Here is a 15,397-nt window from a genome sequence, read left to right on the forward strand (position 1 = left end):
AGGTAGGCAACCAGGCTACCTAAGTATGATCCCCAATCAGAGACAACAAGCGACAGCTGCCTCTGATTGGGAATCACACCCGGCCAAACATAGAAATACAATGACATAGAATGTCCACATAGAAATTCCCACACATAGAATATTCACACCCTGACTCACCAACTAGCCAACTCTATGTCAGGGCGTGACAGTACCCCCCAAAGGTGCATACTCCGGCCGCACCAACCTGACTCATTAGGGGAGCACCAAGCCCTGTCTGGACCCTGGTGTGGGAGGCCCCGACCCTGGAGAGGGGCTGACTTCTGGGTCTGGACTGGAGCCGCTGACCGGAGCTGAACTGGGAACACGCACCACTGGTCTGGTGCGAGGAGCAGGCACGGGTCGTGCCGGACTGGAGACACGCACCACTGGTTTGGTGCGGGGAGCAGGTACAGGCCATACCGGACTGGGGAGCAGGTACAGGCCATACCGGACTGGATACGCGCACCACTGGTTTGGTGTGGGGAGCAGGTACGGGGCGTACCGGGCTGGCGACACGCACCACTGGTTTGGTGCGGGGAGCAAGTACGAGCCGTACTGGACAGGATACGCGCACCACTGGTTTGGTGCGGGGAGCAGGTACGGACCGTACTGGACTGGATACACGCACCACTGGTTTGGTGCGGGGAGCAGGTACGGGGCGTACCGGGCTGGCGACACGCACCACTGACTTGGTGCGGGGAGCAGGTACGGGCCGTACTGGACTGGATACATGCACCACTGGTCTGGTGCGGGGAGCAGGTACAGGGCGTACCGGGCTGGCGACAGGCACCACTGGTTTGGTGCGAGGAGCTGGCACAGGCCGTATCGGGCTGTGGAGACGCACTGGAGGTCTGGAGAGTAGAGCTGGCACAACCCGTCCTGGCTGGATGCCCACTTCCGCACGGTACGTGCGTGGCGTTAGCGCAGGACGCACTGGACTGTGCAGGCGCACTGGCGACACAGTGCGTATCTCCGCACAACATGGAGCCTGCACGGTCACATGCTTCTTAGCGCGAATACGGGGAGTTGGCTCTGCTCTGAACCCTGGCTACGCCAACCACCCTGTGTGCCCCCCCAAAAAAAATTATTGGGGCTGCTTCTCGGGCTGTCTTCGTGACCGAGTCCTTTTAAGGCGCCGTTTTTCTCCTACCTGGGCTTCCTCCTTCGTCCAGGGTCCTTTATCAGCTACACTCTCCTTCTCCACCCTCATCCTTTCAGGGCCTCCATATACTTGGCCAGATCCTCTCTTATCTCCACCCAAGTCTATGATCTCTGCTCCTCCTGGGCACGCTGCTTGGTCCTTGTTTGGTGGGCGTGGTGCAGCGTGGTGTGCGTACATATTTATTAAAACGAATAAACACTAGACAAAATAACAAAACAACGAAAACGTGACGTCCTATGGGCTATACACACAACAAGCCTAACAGGAACACAAACAAGATCCCACAACTAAGGTAGGCAACCAGGCTACCTAAATATGATCCCCAATCAGAGACAATGAGCGACAGCTGCCTCTGATTGGGAATCACACCCGGCCAAACATAGAAATACAACGACATAGAATGTCCACATAGAAATTCCCACACATAGAATATTCACACCCTGACTCACCAACTAGCCAACTCTATGTCAGGTCGTGACAATGGATGAGTAATGATAAGCAATCTTTATTCTCCTTTTCAAGTGTGGAGCTGCAGCATTTCTGATCTAGGATCAGGTCCCCCCTCTTATTCATTATGGCTTAGGCCAGCACTCCTACTCTTAGGCACTTTGTGAATATGGGCCCAGGTCTTTTGAGCAGTAATGATCCGAAAAGGACCTAAAATCTACTCAACATATTTTTTAAACTATTGACACAGGGCCGATGAGGATGTACTAACGTAGGTACACATTATTTCATAGCACTTACAACTGTCATACCTATTTGCAGCATGCAGAATTCACCAGGATTTACAAATAAATCCACATGTAAAAGGGGACCAAATCCACTGTCTCTAACCCAACCCTCTGTCTCCACTCTCTCACCCTTCTAGGTTGCTACATGTACATTGAGGCCTCTCGTCCCCGGGTCCTGGGGGACACTGCCCGTCTCATGTCCCCCCTCTACAACGTGACCGCTGCCAGGGGCCCCAAGGGCTCTGGTCGTCTCCCCTACTGCGTCTCCTTCTTCTACCACATGAAGGGCAAGCACATCGGTGAGTACATAAACCACACCGGTTCAGAAGTAAATGTAAGTAGCCTTGTCCGAGCCAGAATGTTTTTGTAGCGTGAGGCAGCTGGACAGGACGCTTGTGTCGCAGGGCCTTTACCCCCAATCTATCTCCTTATTGCTGAGTGCCAAGCAGAGAGGTATCGGAACCAAGTCTTTGTAATGACTCATCCGGTGAATAAACCTCCGTCCTTCTTATCTCAGGGTGGACACTCTAAACACAAGGCCACAGACTTCCTACTTGCAGGTGCAGGGTATAAAAGTCATGAAAGTATTCCTTCCTTCTTTATTTCATAACTGATTCACACCTACAGTCTGGCCATAAATTCTGGTCCTAGTCTGTGCCCTAATGTTGTTAGCAACACTTTGAAAGTTAGCCATTTGTGTGGTTGTTAGGTTCAGCATTGAAACGCTGTTGAAATATAGGTGTTCAAACATCAGTGAGGGGGTCTGTGTGTGTGAGTGTACACAGTGGTTCAATTGGGATTTGTAAGGTGGGAGGTCCCTAGTTCAGGGCCTATTAAACAATATATACTGACAAAAGCACATATCACAGGATACTACACGTTGCAGAGGGACTTACAATTTGACTGTGAGGAGGTCAGTTCTGGTGACTTTTTAAAAGGACATTCTACGAAATAAATGAAATAAAATAAAATGATGCTGACATCTAAAATATAATTTCCTCCTCCAGAAATGAGCCCAATAACATGTTGGTCCATATTATCAGGCAGGTGTGCTATTTAGCAATAAGCATGATCACCTTATGTAGCCCACCTGATGCAGCATAGTGGCTATAAATAGGCTACATAGGATGAGGTTTGCCCATCTGCATTTACCCCATTGGGCTAATCATTGGCTAGATCAAACTCTAAAGTCTTGTTGCTAGTTAGCAACATATTGATGACTTGAATGTCCCCCCCAAAAAATCCACTGGCACTCAGCCAACCAAGGATCATGTACTGGGAGTATAATACCTGACCTGCTGTCGTGAGACCCATGTATGCCAGTCTCCCTAGCCAGGACAAAGTGGGCATGCTTTGTCATTGTCTTACTAGGACTGGACCGGAGATGACAATAAGCACATAAGGACATAGACAGATGGGACAATAAGGACTTAGATAGATGGGAAAACTGTCAGTATCACAACCACAAGCTTTGTCTCTCCTTTGTCAAAAGACCACCTCCACCACACTGTAGTGTGTGTGTGTCAAATACCCCCTGTCAGGTTTGTCCCTGCATGCATGTGTGTGTACTCCTCAAAAGCAGGTGGTGGTGGTAAGAGAAGGGGGCAGAGGGGGTGTCGCTGGGTGATTTACGAGAGGGGGCACGACGCAATCAGTCACTGGAGAGGTGGTTCATCATAGCGCGTGCTATCGGACGGGTTTATCGAGTGCATAGATCTTATGGCACACTTTGTCCATGTCAACAACCCGGCCCTGCTGATTTATGGGTGTGGAGGGTCTGTGTGTGTGAAAACAAAGGTTTTTGTGCATGGGCATGTGTGTGTGATCCCCTTGGAACCATTGTCCCCCCCGTCACTCTACAGGTACTCTAAGTGGTGTAGTTAGAGGTGTTCCCTCTGCAAAATAGAAAGTGAGTTTAATCAATTCTATTATAGAGGTGGGGTTGTATCTGGTGTATAGGGAAGTGTAGGAGGAAGACGGACGCGTAGATCCTAAATCGATCTCACAACCTCTTAACCTCTCTCTCTCTCTCTCTCTCTCCCTCCATTCTCTAATTGTTTAATTAGTTGTTGCCCACTGACTGCCCCTGAACACCCTCACCCAGACCACTCAACACTTATTCTCCCGTCTCTCATTCTCCCTCTCTCCTCTCCTCTCTCTATGTATGTCTTCTGAATGGCTGCCCAGTGACAGACCAGACACCAGACACACTCCTGAAACATCCTCCCTCCATTCCGAGGCATTATCGACTCACTTCTCAAGTCTCTACTTTATTAGTGTAATGCTTTTTTAATAAGGGCTGACTCTTTAAGTCGGACTGCTGCGACCCTAGAAGAAATGGAAGATCAGGGAGTGAAAATGGAAGTAGAGAGACAATAGTCCATTAATCCCAGCCCTTAATTTGGAGGGGATTCCCCTACACTCTTATAATTATTATTATTAACCTTTATTTAAACTGGGAGTTACATTGAGATAAAACTATTTTACAAGAAAGCCCTGTATACGTTTACAAATAAAACCTAATACATATATAAAACACAACAGCCCTTCATATACATTACATATAAAACACACTATAATAAAACACAATACACAACATTAAACATATTTAAGGAAAGCAATAGCATTCCATAATATAAAAGCCTGAAAGGCACCAGAATATCTAATTGCAAGGAATTCTATGTATTGTTCCACACATAAGGAGCAAAAAAACTCAAAGCAGATTTTCCTGATGAATCCTAAAACCGTCCCCAGTGATAAAACGTAATGCTGAATGGAATACTGAGTCCAAAACAGAGGCTGCCATGTGCATATAAACAATGTAACCATAGTCTATTTCTGGGAGAAGCGTTGTTTGAACAATCTTCCTTCTATTTTCAGAACTGAGGCAGGATTTATTTATATATATAAAAAACAATCATAGATCTCAGCTTCTTTGTCAACTTTTCAATGTGTGTTTCAAAAGACAGCTTGTCATCAATCCAGATACCCAAGTACTTATAGTGAGAAAGTTGCTCAATTTGGGCTCCAATTGGAGTGCAAATACGCAAGTCCTCAGGATCAACATTACGAGACCTAGGGAACAGCATAAACTTGGTTTTATTTCCATTTAAGATCAGTAAGTGATTTTGGGATTGAGTCAAAATCATGCTGAAGGTCACTGAAGAGGCACAGGAATATATAACTGTGTCATCTGCGTAGAGATGAATGTTACAGGTGTTAACAGAAATTCCAATGTCATTTATATACAACGTGAACAACAATGGCCCCAAAACGCTTTTGACAAACGTATAAATAGGGCTGCACAATTCATCTTAGCATCCAAAGCATTAGGGGTGACTTGAGTAATCCTGGAGATTCTCAAGGAAACCTGGAGTTCCTCAAGGAACCATTGCAGCCAATGGGTTCATATTTGCATAATTGGTTAGTTGAGGGGTTGTAGGAGGAACCTTTAGTGTTTCACTGTAGCAAAGGTTACTGGAGGAATATTTTTGCTGGTGTGTGCGGAGCACTTGGATTTGCAGCTGGATTTGTTGCGCTGCCAGACTCAGGAGAAGAAGACAATATGTGCTTTTTGCCGATGGATTTATGAGACAGCAAGCAACTTGTAAACAATGACCCATTCCTATATTTATATTTGTATTTATTATGGATCCCCATTAGCTGCTGCCAAGGCAAAAATATGACAATACAATCACAACAAATTTCACAACACATTAAGTGTGTGCAGTCAGGCCACTATTCTACTACCACATATCTACAACACAAAATCCATGTGTGAGTGTGTGTGTATGCATGCGTCTGTGCCTGTGTTTGTGTCTCCCTGCTATTCCATAAGGTGTATTTCTATCTGTTTTTTATATCTGATTCTACTGCTTGCATCAGTTACTGGATGTGGAATAGACTTACACGTAGTTATGGCTCTATGTAGTACTGTGCGCCTCCCATAGTCTGTTCTGGACTTGGGGACTGTGAAGAGACCACTGGTGGCATGTCTTGTGGGGTCTGAGCTGTGTGCCAGTAGTTCAAACAGACAGCTCGGTGCATTTAACATCAATACCTCTCACAAATACAAGCAGTGATGAAGTCAATCTCTCCTCCACTTTGAGACGGGAGAGATTGACATGAAAATTATTCATGTTAGCTCTCTGTGTACATCCAAGGGCCAGCCCTGTTCTGAGCTAATTGCAATTTTCCTAAGTCCCTCTTTGTGGCACGTGACCACACGACTTATAGACAGACTTCTCCCCATCTTAGCTACTGTTGTGTCAATATGTTTTGACCATGACAGTTTACAATCCAGGGTTACTCCAAGCAGTTTAGTCACCTCAACTTGCTCAATTTCCACATTATTCATTACACGATTACATTATTCAATATTTAGGACTAACTTATTCCTTGCCACCCATTCTGAAACTAACTGCAGCACTTAGTTATGTGTTGCAGTCATTTCAGTCGCTGTAGTAGCTGACATGTATATTGTTGAGTCATCTGAATACATAGACACACTAGCTTTACTTAAATTAGAAAATATTGAAAAAAGTGAGTGGCCTAGACAGCTGCCCTGTGGAATTCCTGATGCTTACCTGGATTTTGTTGGAAAGGCTTCCATTAAAGAACACCCTTTGTGTTCTGTTAGACAGGTAACTCTTAATCCACAAGATAGCAGGTGGTGTAAAGCCATAACATATGTTTTTCTAGCAGCAGACTATCATCAATAATGTCAAAAGCCTCACTTAAGTCTAAGAAAAACAGCCCCCACAATCTTTTTATCAATTTCTCTCTGCCAATCATTTGTGTAAGTGCTGTGCTTGTTGAAAGTCCTCCCCTATAAGTGCGCTGAAAGTATTTTGTCAATTTGTTTACTGTAAAATAGCATTGTATCTGGTCAAACACAATTTTTTCCAAAAGTTTACTAAGTGTTGGTAACAGGCTGATTGGTCAGAGGCACTGAGGGCACACACTTTCTAGTAGGCTTAAATTTAAGATATGGCAAATAGGAGTGGCAATATCATCCGCTATTATCCTCAGTAATTTTCAATCCAAGCTGTCATACCACGGTGGCTTGTCATTGTTGATAGACAACAACAAAAAATGTCAACTCTTCCACACTTTCTTTATGGAATTCAAAATTACTTTCATAATTTGGTCAGATATACTTGGATGTGTAGAGTCAGCGTTTGTTGCTGGCATGTCATGCCTTAGTTTACTAATCTTGCTAATTAAAATATAATTAAAATAGTTCGCAAAATCAGTGGGTTTTGTGATATTGGCATTTTTCCTATTTTGTTGCATTACAACCTGTAATTTAAAATGATTTTTATTTGGATTTCATGTAATGGACATACACAAAATAGTCCAAATTGGTGAAGTGAAAAAACGTATTTAAAAAATATATATATGGAAAAGTGGTGCTTGCATATGTATTCACCCCCTTTGCCATGAAGCCCCTAAATAATATCTGAAATGTGGCCAGAAAAAAGCCATTGCTTAAAGAAAAAAAGAAGCAAACACGTTTGTTGTTCACCAAAATACATGTGGGAGACTCCCCAAACATATGGAAGAAGGTACTCTGGTCAGATGAGACTAAAATTGAGCTTTTTGGCCATCAAGGAAAACACTTTGTCTGGCGCAAACCCAACACCTCTCATCATCTCGAGAACACCATCCCCACAGTGAAGCATGGTGGTGGCAGCATCATGCTGTGGGGATGTTTTTCATCTGCAGGGACTGGGAAACTGGTCAGAATTGAAGAAATTATGGATGGCGCTAAATACCGGGAAATTCTGGAGAGAAACCTGTTTCAGTCTTCCAGAGATTTGAGACTGGGACCGAGGTTCACCTTCCTGCAGGACAATTACCCTAAGCATATTGCTAAAGCAACACTCGAGTGGTATAAGGGGAAACATTTAAATGTCTTGGAATGGTCTAGTCAAAGCCCAGACCTCAATCCAATTGTGAATCTGTGGTATGACTTAAAGATTGCTGTACACCAGCGGAACCTGGAGCAGTTTTGCCTTGAAGAATGGGCAGAAATCCCAGTGACTAGATGTGCAATGCTTATAGAGACATACCCCAAGAGACTTGCAGCTGTAATTGCTGAAAAAAGGGGCTCTACAAAGTATTGACTTTGTTGTGGTGAATAGTTATGCCCGCTCAAGTTTTCTGTTTTTTTTGTCTTATTTCTTGTTTGTCTCACAATAAAAAATATTTTGCATCTGCAAAGTGGTAGGCATGTTGTGTAAATCAAATGATACAACCCCCCCCAAAAAAAAAAATTCAGGTTGTAAGGCAACAAAATAGGATAAATGCCAAGGGGGGTGAATCCTTTCGCAAGCCACTGTTTTTGCCATACCTTTTGGCTAATCCCGCTCAACCATACTATTTTTCAATTCCTCATCATGAACAGTTTTTATAGTCATTTTCTTAATGGTTGCATGCTTATTAGTAACTGGAGTAAGCAATTTGATAAATGTGTCAAGTGCAGCGTCTGGCTGCTCCTCATTATACACCACAGACCAGCAAATATTCTTTACATGATCAACATAAGAATCAGTACAAAACTTTTGTATGTATTAGGTCCAGCATTTGGACAATTGGTTTTCCTAGATATTGAGTACTATATTGTGATCACTACATCTGATGGATTTGGATACTGCTTTAAAGCTGACTGTTAGCATTTGGTGGTCTTTAGGAGCTTCCCACAAGAATGGGCTTAATGTGAGGCAGATGAACCTGTAGCCATATTACTTCAACAGTTCTTTAGAATGAGATCCTCTAAGCTTTACAGGAATGTGGTTCTTAATATAGACCGCAACAGCACCCACATTGGCATTTCTGTATTTTCTGTAGATGTTACAACTACGTATTGCTCCCACTGTATCATCAAAGGTATTATTGTATCTAAGTGTGTTTCAGAGATAGTCAGAATATGAATGTCATCTGTTACTAGCAAGTTATTGACTTCATGAACCTTGTTTCTTAGCCTACATATGAGTACACACACACATTTATTTCTCAAAATAGTACAAGATAAGGGTTCTTTGGCATGTTGGTGCTATATAGAACAATTTTTTTAAGGTTCAATAAAGAACCATGCTCATAAGGATCATAATGCAAAAGGGTTTTCTAATGTTCAATTAGTCTTTTCAAATGATTAACTTGGATTAGCAAACACAACGTGCCATTGGAACACAGGACTGATGGTTGCTGATAATGGCCCTCTGTACGCCTATGTAGATATTCCATTAAAAATCAGCCATTTCCAGCTACAATAGCCATTTACAACATTAACAATGTCTACACTGTATTGCTGATTAATGTTATGTTATTTTAATGGACAAAAAATTGCTTTTCTTTCGAAAACAAGGAAATGTCTAAGTGACCCCCAAACCTTTGAACGGTAGTGTATATGATTATTTTTGGCCACCAATGAGAGTAAACGTCATTCCTGTTCATCTGTTCTGTTGTATTGTCTTCACATGTTAAGGTTGAACGCTGACAGTTGTTTAAAAAGGCTTACAGATGTGTATGAGTTCCTCAAGAACCTATGCAAATCGCTATGTTGTAATTGTTATCGCTTCATTACCATATAAAGAGGTCATTGCATTCAGAAGACTGTCATGGCTCTATATATTTAATCAACAATGTTAACATTATATTATAATATGTAGTGTACAAATTTTATGTGATGAACAGGAATTACATTTACTCTACGGGTGGCCAAAAATAATGATATGTAAGCCATGCCTCCAATAAGCCACGCCTCCAATGTTCTTGTAGGCTGCTGCTACAATATATTATTAAAGGTCTCGAACAGTCATTCTGCTTCCCATGTAAAATAGCCTTTTGTGTGACTCAAATATCACCCATAATATTTTTGGGGGATAGAAATGCTCAAAATGTTATAAATAATTATTATTCTCTCATGGCTAACTACCAGGAAGTTTGAAAAGACAGGGTGAGTGGGCAGGGAGCTTATATTCATGAACTTACTTTAACTGACAGCTCTTTGAAATGTCTATGTCAAGAAACTTGGATGCAGTGTTGCAGTAAAATAATGTCAAGAAAATGTGGTGATACACAAAGCAAGACAAACAACAGTAAAATTGCATCAGAATATTCAAAAATCCACATAAAGAAAATATGCGCATTTTCCCACCAGTGGCGTGTTTCTACCAAACTAATTTGTTTCAAATAAAAATAACTGCGTGATGATGTAGTGCACACAAAAGTTATTTTCTCGTATGTTTTCGAATAAAAATCAAAAGTTCAATGTGTTTCCATCACATTTTCAACTCTACCGATAGTTGTATCACAAAAATGGTTGCGTTAAATAGCAAATGTGACTACTCTGGTCTTGGCACGTGCTCTCTAGCCAACAGCTTGCAGATACATGATGAGATTGTTATGGATAAGAGCGAGACTTTTTGTATTTGTCAAACAGCAGTCAAGCATCGATCATCATGTCACCAGAAAAATACCCTAGATATTTATTGGAAAGGAGCATCAAGATGACCGTCCCCTTCACCACCCTGTGAAGTTCATAACTTATTTCATCTGAAGCCTAATAAAATGCAGGGTTTCCCGAGTCATAGTGGGAAGATGACACACCATATCATTGCGTGACTCTAAGTTTACTTCGATATGATTCGTCTTGTTTCCATCACAGCTTTGTGATAAAAAAAACAAAAACATAATGACTTTACTTGCAAAAAAACTATGGATGGAAACGTGGTTAATGATGTCAAATTTGTTTTATACATCTCCCGTTTGGCATGTCTCTTGTGATGTGTTTCACAGCAGCAGTGACGAATGTGTTGAAATAACAACTGCTTTAGAGTTTTGAACGACCCTTCCCCTCCTTTTGTTCCATGCTGGCTGAAGACCTACCAAGCCAGTAACTAGTGATGTTATAATAATAATATAATATGCCATTTAGCAGACGCTTTTATCCAAAGCGACTTAGTTATGTTTGATACCGGAGCTCCGAGGCATGCGTCGAAATCGCTAAGCAATTTACTTCGAAGCAGTGTGCCGATGCCAACCACTTGATTGGTTTGGTGTTGGTATTGGTTTAGGTAGAAGAAGAAAAAAGCAACCCTGCATATGCGCTATGGCGTGTGCGACATCATCTATAATAATTTGGCTGTTCTAAATGCTTTTGACCAGCAGCTGCCACTGGTGTACACTGTGCTCGATGCTTCAGGAAGCTTTGTTTTCCCCATCACTACCAGTAAGTAGCCAATACTAGTGATGGGGAAACAAACCTTCCTGAAGCATTAAGGATTTCCAGCCGATTGTGTTGACAATAGGTTCATTACTCAATGTTTTGATCAACACAGTGTGACGTCACACACGCCCTAGCACGTGCGCAGGGAAGCCTATTTGTCTAGTAACAAAACCAATGCCAAACTAATCATGTGGTTTTTCGACAAAACGAAGCTTCGGACATCAATGATCAAGTGCTTCTGATAAAGGTATCGGCACACTTCATCAAAGTCAACTGCTTAGCGATTTCAATGCATGCCTCAGAGCTCCAGTATCAAATGTAAGATCATTAGCTAACACCAGACATAGATGAAAGGGGAGACACAAAGTGCATTTGGAAAGTATTCAGACCCCTACCCTTTTTCAACATTTTGTTATGTTACAGCCTTATTCTAAATGGATAAAATAAAAATCCCTCATCAATCTACACACCATACCCCATAATGACAAAGCAAAAACAGTTTTTTCCTTATTTACATAAGTATTCAGACCCTTTGCTATGAGACTTGAAATTGAGCTCAGGTGCATCCTGTTTCCATTGATCATCCTTGAGATGTTTCTACAACTTGATTGGAGCCCCCAAGAACTCTGTGGCCTCCATCATTCTTAAATGGAAGAAGTTTGGAACCATCAAGACTCTTCCTAGAGCTGGCCGCCCAGCCAAAGTGAGCAATCGGGGGAGAAGGGCCTTGGTCAGGGAGGTGGCCAAGAACCCGATGGCCACTCTGACAGAGCTCCAGAATTCCTCTGTGGATCAGGCCTTTGTGGTAGAGTGGCCAGATGGAAGCCACTCCTCAGTAAAAGGCACATGACAGCCCGCTTGGAGTTTGCCAAAGGCACCTAAAGGACTCTCAGACCATGAGAAACAAGATTATCTGGTCTGATGACACCAAGATTGAACTCTTTGGCCTCAATGCCAATCAACACGCCTGGAGGAAACCTGGCATCATCCCTACGGTGAAGCATGGTGGTGGCAGCATCACTGGGAGACTAGTCAGGATCAAGGAAAAGATTAACGGAGCAAAGTACAGAGAGATCCTTGATGAAAACATGCTCCAGAGCGCTCAGGACCTCAGACTGGGGTGAAGGTTCACCTTCCAATAGGACAATGACCCTAAGCACACAGCAAGGGTTGGCTTCAGGACAAGTCTCTGAATGTACTTGAGTGGCCAGCCAGAGGCCGGACTTGAACCCGATCGATCATTTCTGGAGAGACCTGCAGCGAAACTCCCAATCCAGCCTGACAGAGCTTGAGAGGATCTGTAGAGAAGAATGGGAGAAACTCCCCAAATACAGGTGTGCCAAGCCTGTAGCATCATACCCAAGAAGACTTGAGGCTGTAATCACTGCCAAAGTTGCTTCAACAAGTACTGAGTAAAGGGTCTGAATACCTATGTAAATGTGATATAATAATACTTAATAAGTAATAACAATAAGTTGAGTGAATTATAGCCCATTCCTCCTGACAAAGCTGGTGTAACTGAGTCAGGTTTGTAGGCCTCCTTGCTCGCACACACTTTTTCAGTTCTGCCCACACATTTTCCATAGGATTGAGGTCAGGGCTTTCTGATGGCCACTACAATACCTTGACTTTGTTGTCCTTAAGCCATTTTGCCACAACTTTGGAAGTATGCTTGGGGTCATTGTCCATTTGGAAGACCCATTTGCGACCAAGCGTTAACTTCCTGACTGATGTCTTGAGATGTTGCCTCAATATATCCACATCATTTTCCTTCCTCATGATGCCATCTATTTTGGGAAGTGCACCAGTCCTTCCTGCAGCAAAGCACCCCCACAGCATGATGCTGCCACCCCCGTGCGTCACGGTTGGGATGGTGTTCTTCGGCTTGCAAGCAGCCCCCTTTTTCCTCCAAACATTACGATGGTCATCATGGCCAAACAGTTATATTTTTGTTTAATCAGACCAGAGGACATTTCTCCAAAAAGTACGATCTTTGTCCCCATGTGCAGTTGCAAACCGTAGTCTGGCTTTTTAATGGCGGTTTTGGAGCAGTGGCTTCTTCCTTGCTGAGCGGCCTTTCAGGTTATGTCGATATAGGACTCGTTTTACTGTGGATATAGATACTTTTGTACCTGTTTCCTCCAGCATCTTCACAAGGTCCTCTGCTGTTGTTCTGGGATTGATTTGCACTTTTCTCAACAAAGTACGTTCATCTCTAGGAGACAGAACTCATCTCATAATAATAATAATAATTATTATTATTATATTATTATTATTATAGAACTCATCTCCTTCCTGAGCGGTAGATGGCTGCGTGGTCCCATGGTGTTTATACTTGCGTACTATTGTTTGCTCCCAAGGATGAACCAGACTTGTAGAGGTCTACAATATTTTGATTTTGATTTTCCCATGATGTCAAGCAAAGGTAGGCCTTGAATTTTTTTTATTTTCAGGGGGTAGATCAGCTTTAATATTTCAGATAGATTGTAACTTCCATCAATGTAATTGTCTGTATAACTTCCAATCCCCCATATGTGTTTTTTTTCTCTCTCTCTCTCTCTCTCTCTCTCTCTCTCTCTCTCTCTCTCTCTCTCTCTCTCTCTCTCTCTCTCTCTCTCTCTCTCTCTCTCTCTCTCTCTCTCTCTCTCTCTCTCTCTCTCTCTCTCTCTCTCTCTCTCTCTCTCTCTCTCTCTCTCTCTCTCTCTCTCTCTCTCTCTCTCTCTCTCTCTCTCTCTCTCTATATATATATATATATATATATATATATATATACAGTGAGGGAAAAAAGTATTTGATCCCCTGCTGATTTTGTACGTTTGCCCACTGACAAAGAAATGATCAGTCTATCATTTTAATGGTAGGTTTATTTGAACAGTGAGAGACAGAATAACAACAAGAAAATCCAGAAAAACGCATGTCAAAAATGTTATTAATTGATTTGCATTTTAATGAGGGAAATAAGTATTTGACCCCCTCTCAATCAGAAAGATTTCTGGCTCCCAGGTGTCTTTATACAGGTAACGAGCTGAGATTAGGAGCACACTCTTAAAGGGAGTGCTTCTAATCTTAGCTTGTTACCATATATAAAAGACACCTGTCCACAGAAGCAATCAATCAATCCGATTCCAAACTCTCCACCATGGCCAAGACCAAAGAGCTCTCCAAGGATGTCAGGGACAAGATTGTAGACCTACACAAGGCTGGAATGGGCTACAAGACCATCGCCAAGCAGCTTGGTGAGAAGGTGACAACAGTTGGTGCGATTATTCGCAAATGGAAGAAACACAAAATAACTGTCAATCTACCTCGGCCTGGGGCTCCATGGAAGATCTCACCTCATGGAGTTGCAATGATCATGAGAACGATGAGGAATCAGCCCAGAACGACACGGGAGGATCTTGTCAATGATCTCAAGGCAGCTGGGACCATAGTCACCAAGAAAACAAATGGTAACACACTACGCCGTGAAGGACTGAAGGTCCCCCTGATCAAGAAAGCACATATACATGCCTGTCTGAAGTTTGCCAATGAACATCTGAATGATTCAGAGGAGAACTGGGTGAAAGTGTTGTGGTCAGATGAGAACAAAATGGAGCTCTTTGGCATCAACTCAACTCGCCGTATTTGGAGGAGGAGGAATGATGCCCATGACCCCAAGAACACCATCCCCACCGTCGAACATGGTGGTGGAAACATTATGCTTTTGGGGTGTTTTTCTGCTAAGGGGACAGGACAACTTCACCGCATCAAAGGGACGGGGCCATGTACCGTCAAATCTTGGGTGAGAACCTCCTTCCCTCAGCCAGGGCATTGAAAATGGGTCGTGGATGGGTATTCCAGCATGACAATGACCCAAAACACACGGCCAAGGCAACAAAGGAGTGGCTCAAGAAGAAGCACATTAAGGTCCTGGAGTGGCCTAGCCAGTCTCCAGACCTTAATCCCATAGAAAATCTGTGGAGGGAGCTGAAGGTTTGAGTTGCCAAACGTCAGCCTCGAAACCTTAATGACTTGGAGAAGATCTGCAAAGAGGAGTGGGACAAAATCCCTCCTGAGATGTTTGCAAACCTGGTGGCCAACTACAAGAAACATCTGACCTCTGTGATTGCCAACAAGGGTTTTGCCACCAAGTATTCATGCAAATTAATTTATAACATTGTTGACATGCGTTTTTCTGGATTTTTTTGTTGTTATTCTGTCTCTCACTGTTCAAATAAACCTACCATTAAAATTATAGACTGATCATTT

At 43.0% G+C, this 15,397-nt stretch overlaps 1 protein-coding gene across 1 annotated transcript in view; it reads left to right on the forward strand.

Annotated features, from left to right (window-relative positions):
- The window catches only part of LOC121544503 (MAM domain-containing glycosylphosphatidylinositol anchor protein 1), a 334,863-nt gene that overhangs the window by 245,056 nt on the left and 74,410 nt on the right, over positions 1–15,397 (forward strand). The window contains exon 15 of the mRNA XM_041854426.2: positions 2,055–2,216. Within this exon, the coding sequence (XP_041710360.1) occupies positions 2,055–2,216 (162 nt within the window). The remainder of the gene's footprint in view (positions 1–2,054; positions 2,217–15,397) is intronic.

Source organism: Coregonus clupeaformis, chromosome 29 (assembly GCF_020615455.1).
Source record: "Coregonus clupeaformis isolate EN_2021a chromosome 29, ASM2061545v1, whole genome shotgun sequence".
Taxonomy (NCBI): Eukaryota; Metazoa; Chordata; class Actinopteri; order Salmoniformes; family Salmonidae; genus Coregonus; species Coregonus clupeaformis.